A 17,654-nucleotide genomic window follows, 5' to 3' on the forward strand; every position below is an offset into this window, starting at 1 on the left:
TCTCCTTTCCCGGTTTGCTCTCGCGTTCCCCAAACCCCCGTACAAGCAGGTCTCCTTCCTTGCGGTTTGCAGGGTGGTTCGGGGAACGCGAGAGCAAACCGCGGCGAAGCTGCTCTCCTTCCCCGGTTTGCTCTCGCGTTCCCCGAACCCCCCTGCAAACCGCAGGGAAGGAGACCTGCTTGCTCGGGGGTTCGGGGAACGCGAGAGCAAACCGCGGGCAAGCTGGTCTCCTTCCCCGGTTTGCTCTTGCGTTCCCCGAACCCCCCTTGAAGCCGCCCAACAGCGCTGCAGTGTGGCCACATCTAACACCACTTGCAGCGCTGGTTGCTGTAAGTGTGGCCACTCTGCAGCGCTGGCCCTATACAGCTGTACTAATACAGCTGTAACAACCAGCGCTGCAAAATTGTAGATGTAGACATACCCAAAGTAACTCAAAGCAGAGTAAGCAACTGTTAGTACAGGATAGCTTTATACCCCAGCTTGCTGAGAACTAAATGTTTGTTTCAGAGGCCCTTCCACTCTAACATCACAACCACCTAGCTATTCAAAATATAGCAAAAGTACTCCTGGTCTCATTTGTCCCCCTTGAACAGGTGTTAAAATATTTTAGCAGTGAAAGTATTTAATACTGGCTCTTCCTGGGCCTGTCTCCAACAATAAGCCGGGCTCTGTTTGTTGCTTCCATAGGAAGCAAGCAAGCAATGGGTATGCACACAGTTAAGCCTCCCCTTGCTCTGAAAAATGACCTCCTCACATTAATGGTATACAGCCACCACAGTAAACAAGTGCTTTTACTTGAAATCATATTTGTTTTCCATTAAAGAAGTGATCTGTACTCTCTCACGTGCCAGGACTGACTTCCAGCTGATTTATGAAGGTTAATTTTGCATAGTTTATGTGTTTCCATTATCCACATCACATAATGCAGATCTGTTGTTTCAAGATAAGTCTCTTTTTGGCTCCCAATCCTAATTTACTTGAAAGAAAAAAGTTGTGTACCTAATTCCATAAATAAATACTGCCTGACTGATTATAGTCAAGGCTCCATGCATTGTGTGTCAAGCTAGATCTAAATTCTGATATAAGGCCCCTAAGTTTGGGCAGTACTCTGGGACTGGAAATTTGTAGCAAATCCAAGTAAGTCAGAAAATGAAGCAACATCAGTAGTGTCCCTTTTATATTAAATCAATTTTATATTATCCGTAAGTTTTAATTTCCCCAATATATATCAGTTTGTCGTATTGAGAACTTAAGTTGTGGGGGTTTTGGCAACTAGATGGGATATAAATGGAACTTTTGGCACCCAGGAGAGAGAGTTGAAGCTATTGGCAATAGAAAAGGAAACTTTTCTTTGCCTCCGAATAAGGTCAGAGGCTATTTTAAAATTTGTGAGGGGCAAGAAGAAACTGGAATTTCTTGTTCACCAACAACATCCAAGAACAATTGATAAACTACATTAACTAGATGTTGCTGATAAAATGCTGTTCAATGAAATTTAGCTGACTTTTAGATAGTCACTATGTTACAGCATTAACACCTATTGAGATAAATGGGACTGTTCAGACTTCATAGTTGTTTTAAGCTGTCTGCTTGCAGACTAAGGAAGACGACAAGGCATCAATTTACATTTGGAAACTATTTGTAGCCATAATGCCTATATATTTTTATACTAAGTGTAAATGTGCCGTACAAATCTGCAGCAGATGTAGATTGTATAGCAATGCCAGAGTCATGAATGCACAGGGCCCTGAATATAGAGATGTTCAGTTATAAAAAACTTAACTACAATTTAGTCTTTACAAAGTCACTATGTTAAACACCCAAACAGTAAGAGATTCCTAGGGTTCAGCCCTGGCTGCAGTTACACTAATCTGGTACAGCATAACCTTATATTCAACTCTGATAGTTACCCAAGGATAGAAAAATGTTCCTTACAAAGGATTCAAATTCATAGGGACCTCAAGTTATGAATGTCTGCTTAATATTGGGTCACTTCTCCTTCCCCATCCAGATCAACACATTTCCTTGCTACCAGCATCTAAGCTGGCACTGAGTCAAGTACCATAGTTACTAACTGCATGGGAGGGGAGAGCGGAAAGAAAGGACACACTGGCATCTGAACAGAACTGTATTGGGAGGACAAATCTGCAATATCGCAAAGAAAATGAGGTACTGGGTGAAGGAAATAGCAGGAGAAAATCCAGGATGAGGAATTGTTTCAGTGATGAAGTAAAGCAATCCCCCCCCCCTTTTTTTTTTCTTCTCTCACCACCCCCTCCCCATTCCATCCCATCCCCTTATATGCTTGAAAAACTTTGCTCTGGTTATCATTTGAGATATGCTCACAGTTGTCTCTAAGAGACTAATCCTATCATCAAAATGACAGGTCCAGAAGCTATAATTATTAAGTTTTATGTCCCCTAATGCTTTCCAAGTTCCTCCCTTTGATAAATAAATAGCAGCAAAGAACAAGGGAAAGAAGTAGTCAGCCATTTACAATTACCACCAGGGTAAAAACATGTAAATGAAATGATCAAAATGTTCTTATCAAACTACATAACAGAAAAAGACAGTAACTTGAGATTTTAACACAAATGGCAAAACTGCCAGTTTTCTACTGTTTCTAGCTATTACCTAATAAACCAGTTGAGCAGTCGCTTTTTAATTGTTAAAAAATAAATAAATATCAAGGAAAGACAAAAAAAATCTTGTTTCCTTTGGCATCTCTGAAAATGACTTACACTACTGCAGGAAAATTCAAGAAATATGATCAATGAATACAACCTTAGAAAGCAGTACAGAAAGACTATAGCAACTGGGTTTAGTATTGCACCGATATGAGTTAAAAATTTACTGTCTGTGTCCTGCAGGTATTTTCAAAGTATGAGCACATTAGATAGAATACTGTAGGGAGTCATCCTGCATTAGTTAGGTCTTTTCCATCTCTATTTTCTAGTTCTGTTCCCCCATCTACTTTGCTCCAGATATTTAACAAACAGTTTAATAATATTCCCTGTTGCTTCCAGTATCATTTACAAACCTGATCTTCTATGAAGTATGACACTTACTGCTCATTTTATAGTTCAAGCAAAATGAATGTACACTTATTAGACTATTGCTTAAGAGAAGACAGTCACAGAAAAGAAGCCTTTTATGGTACACTACCATCCACAATCCCGTCTCCACTAAGTTTCTTCTCTCTCTGTTTTAGCTGAAAGTTTCATGTCTGATGCATTTTCAGAAGTATCCAACTGTATCCATAAAGACATTACAACTTTCTTTAGATAGATGTACTAGTATTTGAAGTTGCAAACTAATAATTTTCAAGCTTTTAAACTCAGGATGAAATGTAATTTTAATACGAATAGAAAGACTGAGTATATACACGCGATGGTAATTTCAGTTTTCGTTTATCAGAAACATCAACCCAAAAGAAAGTTAAACTGAGAACACACTTCTACTTCTATGTGCATTTGAAGTATGTACAGTAAAAATACCAACACAGCCTCCATGTATCAACTAGGGAAAAATGCAAAGAGTGAATTTTTAAAGTACCCGGTAAGCAATCCTTATACTGAAGTTCAAAATAAAGCTAGAAAGCTGTTGCAGAAAACAGCTGATTGCATCATAGCAAGTACTCAAAAAAAAAAAATTGAATTTTTTTTCCTTAAATTCTCAGTATACCAGAGAATCAGTTCTTCCCCCAAATCCAGTGAATTCATATTATCCAAATTTATTGGAGTTCTGACTTCAACATCCCCCTCCTCCCCCCCAAAAAAAAAGCAGCGCCACTTTTTTGTGCTATGTCCGAACATACCAAACCTTTATATATGATTGTGTAGCAAGTATGATGGTTAAACACATTTACTGGTTATTCAAAATATACCATTTAAAGTGGTAACTAAGCTACTAGTAAGGGCACCCAGACCCACAGATTATGGAAAGGAATCCAGAATGGTATTTTAGGTTTGTGTCGTTGGGGAGGACAGATAAGCAGATTTCCCAGTCACCTGACTAAGAAAGTTCTGAACAGGTCACCATTTTGAACTTTGGGTAAATCTTGAAACGGCTTTCAGGAAAAAAGTTAACAAGAACATTCAAGTACTTAAATGGTGCTCTCTTCAGCTACCCTATCTAAAATATCTAGTAAAGTACAAGCATGCAAATATAGGTCAATCCACAGGCACATAGGATCCATGTTAAAAACAGTAAGATAGCTGTGATGAGTGACACCAACAATTTTGATGACTTTGACACTCAAAAATGTTATCTGAATAATTAAATCAAAATCCTGAAGCAAATTCCTGCTAGGCTTGGTCACACTGCTAAACACTAAAGTAGGCATGTTTCCCCCACATTGTTTTAGCTGAGCTCAAAGAATTTTTACAATATTTAGTAAGAAAAAATTAAAGTATTTCCCCTTTTAAATTTACACAGACGTTTAATTAGCTTTATTTACAGAGCGGTTTTTCAGTCTCCAATAGTGCTTAGATAGCATCGTCAGGCAAGAGTGCCAGTTTTAAAAGAGAATCTATATAGAATCCTAAAAATAACAGATGGTGATGCTCCTCAGAAAGGGAAAGCTGGACTACAGAAGCAGCTCTTTAAATGGCTCAGTTACTCAGAAGTAATTCTGTTGCAGTCTCTACATCCCATGATTTTGAAGACAAGGCCACTATTACTGCATTCTGTGAAGACAAAATAAAGAAAGTGAGATTTTTCAGGGTGTGAAGTTGCTCTTCACATAAACCCAGCTGTAGCACTGAAAGTAGACTGAAGACTTCACACATTTATCAAGGTCTATATTTGCTAAATTACCAGTCGTTTCAGTTTCAACTGAAAATTTTTACCATTAAAAGCTTAGAAAAATCCATTTAATTATAAAATGAAAATTACTAAATTACAATGTCTTATGTACTAATAAAGTATGTTAAACATCCAGTCGTCACCAAGAAGAAAAACAAACTGTCAGCAAAATAAAGTGATCAGAGTTACTGATGGCTATGAAAGTAGCAAACCTTTTATAATAATTTGAACTATAGCTCATATTACATATATGGCTGCCCTGCTTCTAACTTGTAAAAAAAAGTACACATATATACACACATACTTACCCTATCAAAGCCCATAGCACAAAGGTTTTCTATCTTTTTGGTGTATTCTGGACTAGACACTGGTGCTCCAGCATACACATGTGCCCAAAGTCGAGCTGTCTGTTTGAACATTTCTGGGTTTTGTTTGTACTATACAAAAAGAGAAAAAAGTGAATTCATATAACTATTCAGCAAAGTCCAATTAAAAGGCTAGTTGACTTCGGCAAATTCCATTCTATAATTCCTTCTATATATAGTATCTTCAAATCTTGTAATAAGTAGTAGTTCCAAAATGAAATTTGGAGTGTTTGGTTAGTTGCTGAGGATTCAAACCTACACAAACATTACTCACAAGTATCAGGTAACAATGAGTTTGCATTTATATTTTACTTGTACAAACCAGTTCTGCTCAGTTACTGACATAACGCCAGAGTAACTACACTGATAGTTGTCCAGATACACAATATGCATAACCAGTGTAGCTGAGAGCAGAAACTGTGTTGTAATGTTCACTGAATTGCGCACACACTATATTACAGTGTTTCCCCCAATTAAGGTTTTTTTTTTTTAAACTATCTTTTTTTAGAACCTTCATTATTGAGAAAGGGTTTGCAGTGTCTCAATGAGGGTTGCCGTTTTACTACTGGACTTCCTCCTGGGAAGTATATATACTGGTATCATTTGTGGAAAGAAAAAAGAAAGAGCTGAGAAACAGATGGTCACATGGCAATGGCTGAAAACCTGCCACTGTTTTGAAGGAAGGTTTACATACTAGAGAAATTGTGTGGAAGATATCAGTAGTATTTTACACTAATACTGCCAAAAAGAATTTTTTCTAATAAGTAATAGAACTTTACCTTAAAACAACAATGAAAGTTTCTAGCATGTGTCAGGCATTCAAAAGCTGAGGTACGCTTCATTTGTCACAAATTACATTTTCAGATCAGCAAGACAGGAGCTTCCTGTTTTAGTAATCCTTATATTTAATAAGTTTTTTAAAATTGGAGATTTACATACTTTCACAGCAAGTTTAAATCACATTGTTTTGAAATAAAAATCTCTCTTAAATTCCACCTTCTTATAGGTGTGCATTTTTTAGGGTCCTGAATAATGTGATCAGTGAGTACTGACCAGTGTGACCGTGCTTGGAAAACGTTGTCCATGTATGATTTAAAGATAGAGAGGTACAGACCTGGGGCATATCATGAAGGACACTGAAATGTATGGTTGGTTATTGTTTTGAACGTCTTTTATACAAGGAAACATCAGACATTTTAAATCTGTATAACACTGTCATGAAATTAGTACTACTTTTTTTTTTGTATTTATATTACAATAAGTTATATGTACTATGGTACCATTCGGATAGTGGCTCTCAATCTTTCCAGATTACTGTACCCTCTGCAGGAATCTGATTTGTCTTGCATACGCCCAAGTTTCACCTCACTTGCAAACTACTTGCTTACAAAATCAGACATAAAAATACAAAAAAGTGTCACAGCACATTACTGAAAAATTGCTTACTTTCTCATTTTTATCATGTAATTATAAAATAAAACAATTGGAATATAAATATTGTATTTACATTTCAGTGTGTAGTATATAAAGCAGCATAAACAAATCATTTACAAAATTTTAGTGTGCACTGATTCGCTAATGCTTTTTACGTAGCCTGTTGTAAAACAAGGCAAGTATCTACAGAAGTTGATGTACCCTCTGGAAGACCTCTGAGTACCCCCAAGAGTGTGTACACCACTGGCCGAGATCACTCATGGACCAGATCCCCATTGTGCTAAGCACTGTACACCACCTCCCCTGCCCCAAAAAAGTGTGTCCCTGCCCCAAGGTTACAATCTGTCATTCGTATAATCTCAAAATGAATTATACATTACAATAATTTACAAAGCAATGCTCCTTAAAAAATGCAATGGTAACAGATGAAGAGGACTACATTAAGGTTGGGGAAAGTCCCCTAAACTGGAAGCAATCCATTTCATGGAGTGGCCAATAAATAACACTGTGTTGTCATTACAACTGAAGGAAAGTTTAAACAAACCAAATGTTCACAAAAAGTTTGTTCTTTTAAAAAATAAATACTTAACTATTAATAGCATCCTAAAGTTTTTGCCTGTTCCTTCCCTGAGATCCAAAAATAAATCCATGAAGGTTTCTTTTCAGCTATATTTTAAAATACATATTTCAGAACACTATTAGTTCATTTGTTTGCTTTCTAGGCTTCATTGTGAGAAGAGGAAAAGTTTAAAATTGTTTAATGGAGAATTTTTGCATAACAACCTTATTCAAATCTAGGTTTTAATCCTTCAGGAACATGCACAAGTGTCTGTAGTTACTGGTAAATATCTGGTAACTGACTGAGAAATTTAGCAGGGAAAATTTGCATACACTTCTGCATCTAGATCCTTAGATTGCTGTACTGCACTTAAATGAGCTGCAAAGTTCTAAAACTAGACTTGGTTGTGGACATTTCTTGGCTTTAAATCCCATCATCTGCAGGAGGCATAGCTGGAACCCTATGTCTATTACATGGAAACATGGTACTTCAACACGTGCAAATAAATTCATGAATTTAAAATGTTTATGATAATACACGCAGTATAGTTGTAGCCATGTCAGTCCCAGGATATTAGAGAGACAAGATGGATGAGGCAATATCTTTTATTGGACTAAATTCAAGTCACAGAGCGCTCTCCTTCAGGTACAGCTTACTGCAAGATGGAACAGATTGTTTAGCCTGCATAGTTAAAGCACATTCTCGGGGACCATTCAAGATAGAGTGACCCATTAACACCTGATACAGTCCTGCTCCTCAGAGGAAACCTGCACAACACTTGCAAAAGACGAGCCTGGGAGCTTAAATTCATAACTGCTAGAGACAAGAAATCATGGACTCAACAGACACACTGAATTTATGGCTTATTACAACAAGCTGTAACTCACTAACTCCCTCTTTTTGTCCTATGACAGCAGAGATATTAACCGGCTACTTCACCTTGAATGGTCCCTTAGAATGTGTGCTAACTACTCACGCTAAACAATCTCTTCCACCTTGTATTTAGCTGTGACACTGGAAGTACTTTTCCCAGACCAGAAGAAGAGCTCTGTGTGGCTCCAAAGCTTGCGTCTTTCACCAACAGAAGTTGGTCCCATAAAAGATATTACCTAACCCACCTTGTCTCTGTGAAAGTGACATTCCAACAAGTGTGGGGGGGTTATCCTTGTGAATGTTTAATCTGAAAATATATAAAACTATTGTATAACAAATTATATTTAAATTAGTTTCTTTGCAAACTTTTATTCTTTACACCAGGGGTTGGCAACCTTTCAGAAGTGGTGTGCGAAGTCTTCACTTATTCACTCTAATTTAAGGTTTTTCACATGCCAGTAATACATTTTAACGTTTTTAGAAGTTCTCTTTCTCTAAGTCTATAATATATAACTGAACTATTGTTGTATGTAAAGTAAATAAGGTTTTTAATGTTTAAGAAGCTTCATTTAAAATTAAATTAAAATGCAGAGCCCCCTGGACCGGTAGCCAGGACGCGGGCAGTGAGAGTGCCATTGAAAATCAGCTCATGTGCCATCTTTGGCACACATGCCATAGGTTTCTTACCCCTGCTTTACATGAACACATTAGTGACAGTTGCATGTAAAAACACCAACTGTTGTAATTAAGAGCTAAATCTATACGTTTGCAAAACCTGTCCATCTTTGCAGGAGGTGGGGACATCGGAATCCTCCCTACAACAGCAGAGCCACAGAATCACTGGGCATGCCCCCACCAGCCCACCATAAAACCCTTGTGTGAAGTGGCACGGAGCATTGTTCCTCAGCACTCAGTGGTTTAACCCAAAAGGAGAACTTTTGGCAAAAGGTACAAAGATTTTTCATTTCTGAAGAGAAATATCTCTTCACCCTCAGTATTGCTAGAAGATTGTTAGACTGCCTTGTAAATCCCACTGTCAGTATGTAGGGAGGGAAATAATATTTCAGCTGTCATTGCTGGAGCAATACAGTTTTTATTTTAAACAGAAAAACAACAACAACGTGAGAGCAAGGATGAATGTACACTGAGCAAGGAAACTAGTGCAGACATGCTTTATACAAAGTATTTGGTAGCCTTGCTTGCCTTTGCAACAATTCAGGCATGCACTCAGCAACTCAGGCTCTGAAAGAACTGCTTGGGTGCATTCGTTCACACAGCAAGCATTACAAAATTGTTATATCAGTGCTTTCTAGGACATCTGCACCTGCTACTGAGAGCAGGAACTTTGGTGTAGTTTCTGAAACAGCTTCTCCCAGGTAGTGAAGCACTGATCTCAATTTGGTCTGTCTGCTTTTTTCTGAAAGTAAGTTTGGCATAGTAGGGAACTACTGTAAATCTTTCAAAAACCTGCCAGCTTAGAGTGACAAGTCAGATAAGGCAGGGGTTCTTAAATTGGGGGTCAGGACCCCTCAGCGGTCATGAGGTTATTACATGGGGGGGATCGCGAACTGTCAGCCTCCACCCCAAACTCCACTTTGCCTCCAGCATCTTTAACGGTGTTAAATAAATAAAAATGTGTTTTTAATTTATAAGAGGGGGTTCACACTCAGAGGCTTGCTATGTGAAAGGAGTCACAGAACAAAAGTTTGAAAACCACTGAGAAACGGGGCCCTGACTAGAGCTGGGCAAAATTTAGTGGCATCATAACGTTTTGCCAAAACTGTCTTGTAAAAAAAGTTATCTGAAAATGTTCAGTTTTGATATTTTCAATTGTTTGCTTCACATTTTGTAAATTGTATTTTAAAAGTAAAAGAAATGCTCAAACTAAATAAAATCTTTTGTTCAATCTACAACAATTTCTTTGATTTTTTGGAATTGCCAGGGAACCAAAAAGACCCTTATTTGCTCAGCTGTCGTCCTGGCACCCTTACACTTCTTGTCCAGAATTTCAAAGGTATGACTCCACACTTTTAACCATACTCTAGAGCAGGGGTTCTCAAACTTCATTGGACTGCAACCACCTTCTGACAACAAAAATTACTTCACAACCCCAGGAAAGGGGAGGAGAGGGGCAAAGCTTGAGCCCCACCGCCCCTGGCAAGGGGCCAAAGCTGAAGTTCAAGGCCTTCAGCCCCAGACAGAGGGCCTGTAACCTGAGCCCTTCAGCCCTCAGGCTTTGGCACCGGACCCCAGCAAGTCTTAAGCCAGCCCTGGTGACCCTATTAAAACGGGGTCACGACCCACTTTGTGTCCCAACCCACAGTTTGAGAACCCCTGCTCTATAGGATGTTCACATGTAAGTCAGATGTACAAGCTTACTAGATACTGGAAGCACTCTGCTTTTTTCCTTTGTCACTATGAAGTACACAGGGGCCTTCACCTTTTACCCTCTGACTTACAGAAGCAATGTTTGGGGTTTTATTCAACAGAAGTTAACAAAATGTTTACTTGTGGATTGATTGTATCTAGTTTTCAACAAATTTTTAAATGGCCACACGTGAGTTCTAGTAAAATACATTACACTAAGACTATTTTCAAGCTAATGCTGCTTTCTGTCTCTGAATACTGGGCCAGCCAGTTTTACAAGCCAACTACAATTCTATTAATATCAATTAGGTTATTAACTAAAACAGTTAATTTGAGAGTCTGCAAACATCAAATACATAGGATGCTTCCTTCATAACTCTTTAGATTATTTAAGATGATTTTTTTTAATTCAATGTAACTTTTCATTATGCTGTTTAGACTTTGCATTTCTCTCAGACTAAATAAGGAAAAACAAACACAAATGAAACTTCATTTTATTATAACCAGAATCACTTCCAGGTTCTCAATGCTGACTGTCGGGGTTGCAAAAATAGCAAAGGAGAAGGGTTTATTTTTTTAAAAAACAGTTTGTCATTTGGCCTTAATATCTATAAAAGCTATATTCTCCAAAACCTAAATTTGGAATGAAATATTAATAGACAAGGCCCCTTTAAGAGGAAGATAAATAATAAAACGTTTTTGTTTGACATAGTTCACTGAACATCTTACCTGATTTGCCACTACTGCATCTTGTGGATCGTCTGGTTCTGCAGCTGCCAACAGTGCTTGCAATGATAACAACACTGTCCTTAGAGTCATTGCTGCTGCCCTAAAATTGAAGTTTGAAAACGGCTTTACTGAAATCTGGGTCTTTTTTACTTATGTTTGATGTGTTCTACTAATACCATACAAAAGGAACAAAAATACTGGGAACCACAAGCATGACTAACTTGGAAGTGCAGCAATTTACAATGGGATACCATTCATATTTTATTTTTTAGAGTTCTTAGTATGTATTTTAACACTCTCCCTTCTTAATAATAACTTTCTTAGAAATCTGGAACTAACATTTCCCGGTTTAACAGTTTGTCCTTTTTTAATTTTGCAAAAGGTTACGTTTGCTTCTGATTAAATAAAAGCCAACTAAAGTCTGCCTCCTTTTCTTCCTTGCTGTCAGCATTGCTCTGGGAATTATATTGGTTACTCAGTGTGTGCTCCCTCTGCTGGCTTTCGGTCTCTGTAGCAAAATGGCCAAATGATGTACAAACGTACAAAAATAGAGGCTTATTTGTTTTTAACTTTTAGTTACAAATGGATGAATTTTATATTCACAAACTAACTTTTTCCATCAGGTAACAGTGTTAACACAGTCCAAATTTAATGGCCATTTAATTTATAAAGAATATTTTCCCCAATTTTAAGCAATTAATGTTGTAAATGTAGCTCTGAAGTTCATATTAACGGAAGACCACTAGCATAACTTTTCTTCATGTCAGGCTGAGGGCACTGCCACAATTTTAACAAAAATTGTAAAACATTAGGATAGAAAAACACTCCTTATGTCACCAGGCAGATTTGGGCCTTGAACCTGCAATAAGATCCTGGCCAAGAGACTTGCAGATGCAAAGAGCCCTACAGAGGTCAGTGGTGCTCTAGAAGTGCAGATATTTGACCACAGAGATCTCACTGTGAGATGAAGGCCTTATTCAACTCAAATTCTATGTGCATTTAGAGTCAGAGGCTTCAGGAATTTATGTTGAATTCCAGACAAAACGCTGAGTTAAAACTATAAATAACCATAGTCAAATCAATCAAATCTCATTTGAAAATTTTTATTAAAAAACCTAAGTTTGAAAAATCTGGAAATTTATATTTAAGATTTCACAGTTAAGCTTTACTCTGACCCAATACCCATCCCTCGATTTACCTAGAGATTCAGGTATATAAGATGTATATGAAACAGCTGTCATCTTGGTCAACATACTGGATATTAAACCAGGTACCCAAAGAGCTAAAAGCATGAGTTTCTACAGCTTCAGCTGAAAAGTCAGGCTGTATAGCTGGGGGCTGTAGTAGACTCTCACTGTGGATCAGGCTAGGGAGAGAGGTGGACATGGCACACAATGCCCAGTACATTACACATACAGCTATTTTACATTTAGGTACTTTCAGAGATGGTACACAGAAATGAGTCTCTTACAACACAGTGTTTGAGGCATGTGTGGTTATGAAGGAGGAATGTATTGTGAAATATGAGAGGCACATTATTCTTTGCGGTTGGAACACAGACAGTCCAATTAACAGTGGATCTGGTAACGTTCTTTCTGGAGTGCATACAGAGAAAGAAAAAAAGGAAATGATGCAATACCAGTTGTCGAAGTGTGGGTGGAGAAGAGTTTGGGTTGATGGCACAAATGTGATAAGTTGGAAGCAGTTTACAGATCTGTATTTCCAGTAGAAAAGTTCACAATGTGTTGTCCATAATGGAAAAACAAACCAAGTATTGTGGCATGACAATGTGCTGGATGCAGAGACTGCTGGTAGACAGATAAAATATAGGTGCCAATACAATGTCAGTTAAAGTTGTTTGTGGAACCTTAACTATGTATTTCCACGTATTTGTAACTTCCTCAAAGATTCTGCCTGGGAATTTCTTTAACATTATAGAAAACTGATAAACCTCCCTCCACTTCCGTGAGGAACTATGGTATTTTCTTCTCCATCAAAATGCAAATGATTATATCCCAAGTGACAGATGTTTAAATTAGCATATCTTGTCTCCTGCTTGGTAGTATTACACCCTAGTTTTTCACAGCTACATCTGCTGCCTTCTCAAAGTCCGTCAGGCTGACTTTGCAGACTTCATTAACTCTACAGAGGCTCTAAGCTTTGAAAGATTAATTAGTCTTTAAACTCCTACAAAGGTAGTCATGCAGCCTTGCTGCTTTCACAAAAGTGAAAATTCTCATTTTTCAAACTCTCACTTTTCTCAAATATTTAGGCAGATTTTTCCAAAAATTTCAGACTGTTTCACTTCCAGCAAATGCCATATTTGATGTTACAGGTAGAATTTTCTTACTCATTATTCTAAAGTAAGTTGGAGATTGACTGGCAAGATTAAAAAACAAACAGGCTTATAATGAATATTTAGTTACTAAAGCAGCTCTTTAACCTTGCTATGAAATCTTAACTATACAGAAAGTTTAATTAAATCATAATACAAAGCATCTGAAATTTTTTCTTCAAACTATGATGGCACAAAACTGAGTACCTAGGCATTAAAGTATACATGAAAACACTTTTATACTTCAGTGTGTTGTGAGGAGAAAACAGCATATGCACATTTTGCAGAAAAAGTCTATAAAATCATAATGTAGCTGTCAATCCTATTAAGAGTAGATTTTGGATTGAATTGATCTAGAGTATGGACTGATGACAAATGTAAAATTCACTACAGTACAAGTTTCTATTTACTATAATGCTTTTTCTATTAAATGAATATTTGATGAACATGCTGAACATTTGCCTGCAGCTCTAAATAGAAAAAAACAAGTTTTTCAATTTATAAAACACTTAGATGTCACTGAACTCTAATCCTTTTTGTCTTTGTGTACTTGAATGAATATCATGCACTTAAACAGATTTACACAAGGAATTTTAGAAGCTGTAAAATCTAACTAAAGCTCTATTTCTCAGTCAAACAGCATTTTTACTACATTATTTCCATTTCCATTAAATTTTATTTATGCAAGAGGGACTTTACAAGAAGTTCTACCACCGGTAATTGGTTTCATGATTACGTTGCCTGAACTAAATAAAAGGTATTCTGCACTGCCCTTTATGGAAGTCGTCTCAAACTAATGGAGAAGGAAATTAATGGTGTGTCACTGCAAATATTTAAACTGAGAATGCAAGTCAGGAGACCTGGGTTTTCAGCACAGCTATGACACAGATGAGTCTCTTCATTTATCTGAGCCTCAAATTCCTAACTTCCATCTCACAGGAATAAAGATGATACATAGACACCTCACAAGAGTATTGGGAGGCATAATTTGGTTTGTAAAGCAGAAAGAGATCCTTGGACAAAAGGTGGTGTCTATATAGTATAGTGTATGAGCTGAAGTAGAGTTCAGAAACTCCTAACTGCAGCCTCTGCTAAACACACTACACCATGCTGTCTGTGATGTTAAGAGACTGTCAGATCCATGGAGCACTCGGTCAAGTCTGTCAGATATTGGATGAACTTCTCATCAAGTGTGTTGGGACTTGATGGACTTTTGACATTCCAATTTCTAAGGTGAGTAATACCACAAATAAACACCTCATCCAATCAAATATAGTCCTAGGTGCTAGCTCTCAAAGGACTCTTGAATTTTACAAATCAGGCAAAGTGATTCAGCTACATATTCAAAAAACCTAACTAGTTTAAAATGTGATTTCAGCTATTTTCAAAGTTTCATCTCTCAGCCATGACACTCCACAATAAAAACATTGGAAAATAAGATGAGGAATGGCTACAAAACTGGTGATATTCAATACAAACAATTTACACTGACAGAAAACCTTCCACTCTCAGGATATCGACACGCTCTTTATGAAGACTGATATAGCCTCAACATCTCTAAGAAAAAACTTTCATCTCTATGCTTTAGTTTCCATATCTGTGAAATAAAGCTAAATAACCTCTAAACAAGAAGTTTGTGGGACAGCTTAAAATAGAATTCTTGCTTCCTAATTCCCTTAATTACAGGGCACTTTTTTGTCGTCTTAGCCATCTAAAGAAAAGAGGGAAAAGAGATGGCTGCTCACTAATATATTGATGGATATTAGAAAGAGTCAGGATCAGCTGCTCTCATTAGCAAAGAAGAGCAGAACAAGTAGTTATGGGTATAATTTATAAAAGGGAAAGCTTAAGTTGGTGGTTAGAAACAACTTTAAGAAGAATGGTGAGATAATGAAGTGAGTTGCAAAACGTGATTGTGAAGTCATCATCATGGAAGACAGTTAAGGCTGGACACCTATTAGGAATTATTTGAGAATAATATAGTTGCTTCTGCCATGATGCTAAGGGACAGACCAGATAGCCCACCGAAAAGCTCTTCTAACCTAACCAACATTAGGATGTTCAGTATCTTATTTATAAAGGCTAATGGTAGATACAAAGTCCACATCAAACAACTCAACAACATTAGACTGCTCAAGACCAAGACTTACTGCATACTTTTATATTCCCGCTAGAATATTCCTGCTGTGAAATAACCATAATAAATATCTGCAGCCCTAACAGATGTTCCAGATATTCATATAAAGTTGTCTTCAGTGCCAATTAAGGAGCAATATCAGATAAATTAATTTTTCTTTAAACCTTAAGTTTCTCATAGTAGTAAAACAGAATATTAGCTCAAATGTCAACATGTTGTATGGTGAAACTGCTTTACAGATCTCTTGAATAGACCACCTTAAAGTACCTCTACCTGCAAGAGCTTATTTAACAAGCTTGCATTCAAAGCTGAGGTAAAAGGAGTATTTACAAATTCACAAAGAGCACGAGCGTTCACGGCTGCAGAGAATTTCAGCTTCAAAAAACTTACCACTGAGAGAAATTTATTAGACTTACTACAAGATCATTCGAAGAAGCTACTTTAAAAGCTGAAAAAATCTCCTGCCAACAGGAAATTTAGTATTGAAGTTAATAACACAACACTGTTAATCATGTTCATTAGAATATGAAAGCCATTATCCCAAAAAAACAACACAACTATACAAATATATTCAACTATTTGAAGTTGTACCAGGCACAAATACAGCTAATGAAAATGAACCCAGTTCAGGGAAATTACTTTTGTATTTATCCTCAATGACTCTCAAGCTTCCAGCTCCCCATACACTGCCTTTCTGGGTGGAGACCCACATCTCTCTCCCTTCCGAACAGGGTATTTCCAGGCTACACAGTTCCCTGCCTTCACTGTGTCATTCCTAGCACAGACAAGATGTCCAAGGACACTTGTTTGCCTTCTCTTCAGAGATGGTTAATAAGGTATAACTGCTACAATTATAAGGCATAATAGCACTTCCTATGCAAGCCTACTTTATTCTTAAGATAAAAAGTATTACAGAAAAAACACTACAAACAATAAAAGAACCTACACACATGCTAATAATAGCATTGCCAGGTGTCTGGTTTTCGACTGGAACACCTGGTCGAAAAGGGACTCTGGCAGCTCTGGTCAACACTGTTGACGGGGCCATTAAAAGTCCAGTTGGTGCAGAGCTGGCAGGCTCCCTATCTAGCTCCATGTGGCTCCCAGGAAGCTCCTGGCATGTCACTCCAGCTCCTAGGCATAGGGGCAGGCAAGGGGGCTCCGTGTGCTGCCCCCACCCTGAGTACTGGCTCCACAGCAACCATTGGTCGGGAACTGCAGAGGCAGCACCTGTGGGTAGGAGCAGTATGCAGAGCCACCTGCCCATGCCTCAGCCTAGGAGCCAGAGAGACATGTCAACCACTTCCTGGGAGCTGCCTGAGGTAAATGCTGCCTGTAGCCCACACTCTAACCCCCTCCCCCAGCCCGGAGCCGCCTCCTGGACCCCAAGTCCTCATCCCCATTCCCACCCCAGACCCCTCACTCCTCTCATACCCCAACCCCCTGCCCCAGCCTGGAGCTCCTTCCCACATCCTGAAACCCTCATTTCTGGCCCTAGCCCCAGAACACAACCCATACTCCCTCCCACATCCTGGAGTTCCCTCCCACACTCCAAATCCCTCAGCCCCATCCCAGAGCCAGCACCCCCAGCTGGAGCCCTCACCCCCTCCCACACCCTAACCCTGCCCCAGCCCAGTGAAAATGAGCAAGTGAGGGTGGGGGGAGAGCATGTGATGGAGGTAGGGGGGATGGAGTGAGCACAGGGCAGGGACTGGGGCTCAGGGAAGGGACGGGGCAAGGGTGTTCAGTTTTGTGCGATTAGAAAGCTGGAAACCCTAGCTAATAAGCTTATCATACATTACCTCAACTCTAACATGGGCTTTGCAGGAGCATTTCTTCAACCCCTCACACCCAGTGTTTCCTTTGTGGTCACAAGTTCATTACAGCCTCAGCTCAGAACCAACCCTCAAGCTTATGGGAACTCAGCATGCCCAGCTCTTCCACCCTTACCCTAAGGATTGGGGCCCTCCTTCAACCAGGTATCCTCTCCAGTTGCTGGATCAGGATGGCGGCAAGAGCCAATTTAAAACCATGGTTTCTGGATAAATA

The 17,654-nt window shown here is 38.5% G+C and overlaps 1 protein-coding gene across 3 annotated transcripts in view; it reads right to left on the reverse strand.

Moving 5' to 3' along the window:
- Positions 1–3,337: 3,337 nt before the first annotated feature.
- The window catches only part of UBE2K (ubiquitin conjugating enzyme E2 K), a 95,802-nt gene continuing 81,485 nt past the window's right edge, over positions 3,338–17,654 (reverse strand). For all 3 annotated transcript variants that reach the window (XM_050948089.1, XM_050948087.1, XM_050948088.1), the window contains 3 exons: positions 11,134–11,233; positions 5,115–5,243; positions 3,338–4,688 (listed from right to left, as the gene is read on the reverse strand). In XM_050948089.1, coding sequence (XP_050804046.1) covers positions 4,614–4,688; positions 5,115–5,243; positions 11,134–11,223 — 294 coding nt within the window. In that variant the 5' untranslated portion in view covers positions 11,224–11,233 and the 3' untranslated portion in view covers positions 3,338–4,613. The remainder of the gene's footprint in view (positions 4,689–5,114; positions 5,244–11,133; positions 11,234–17,654) is intronic.

Source organism: Gopherus flavomarginatus, chromosome 3, assembly GCF_025201925.1.
Source record: "Gopherus flavomarginatus isolate rGopFla2 chromosome 3, rGopFla2.mat.asm, whole genome shotgun sequence".
NCBI classification, from domain to species: domain Eukaryota; kingdom Metazoa; phylum Chordata; order Testudines; family Testudinidae; genus Gopherus; species Gopherus flavomarginatus.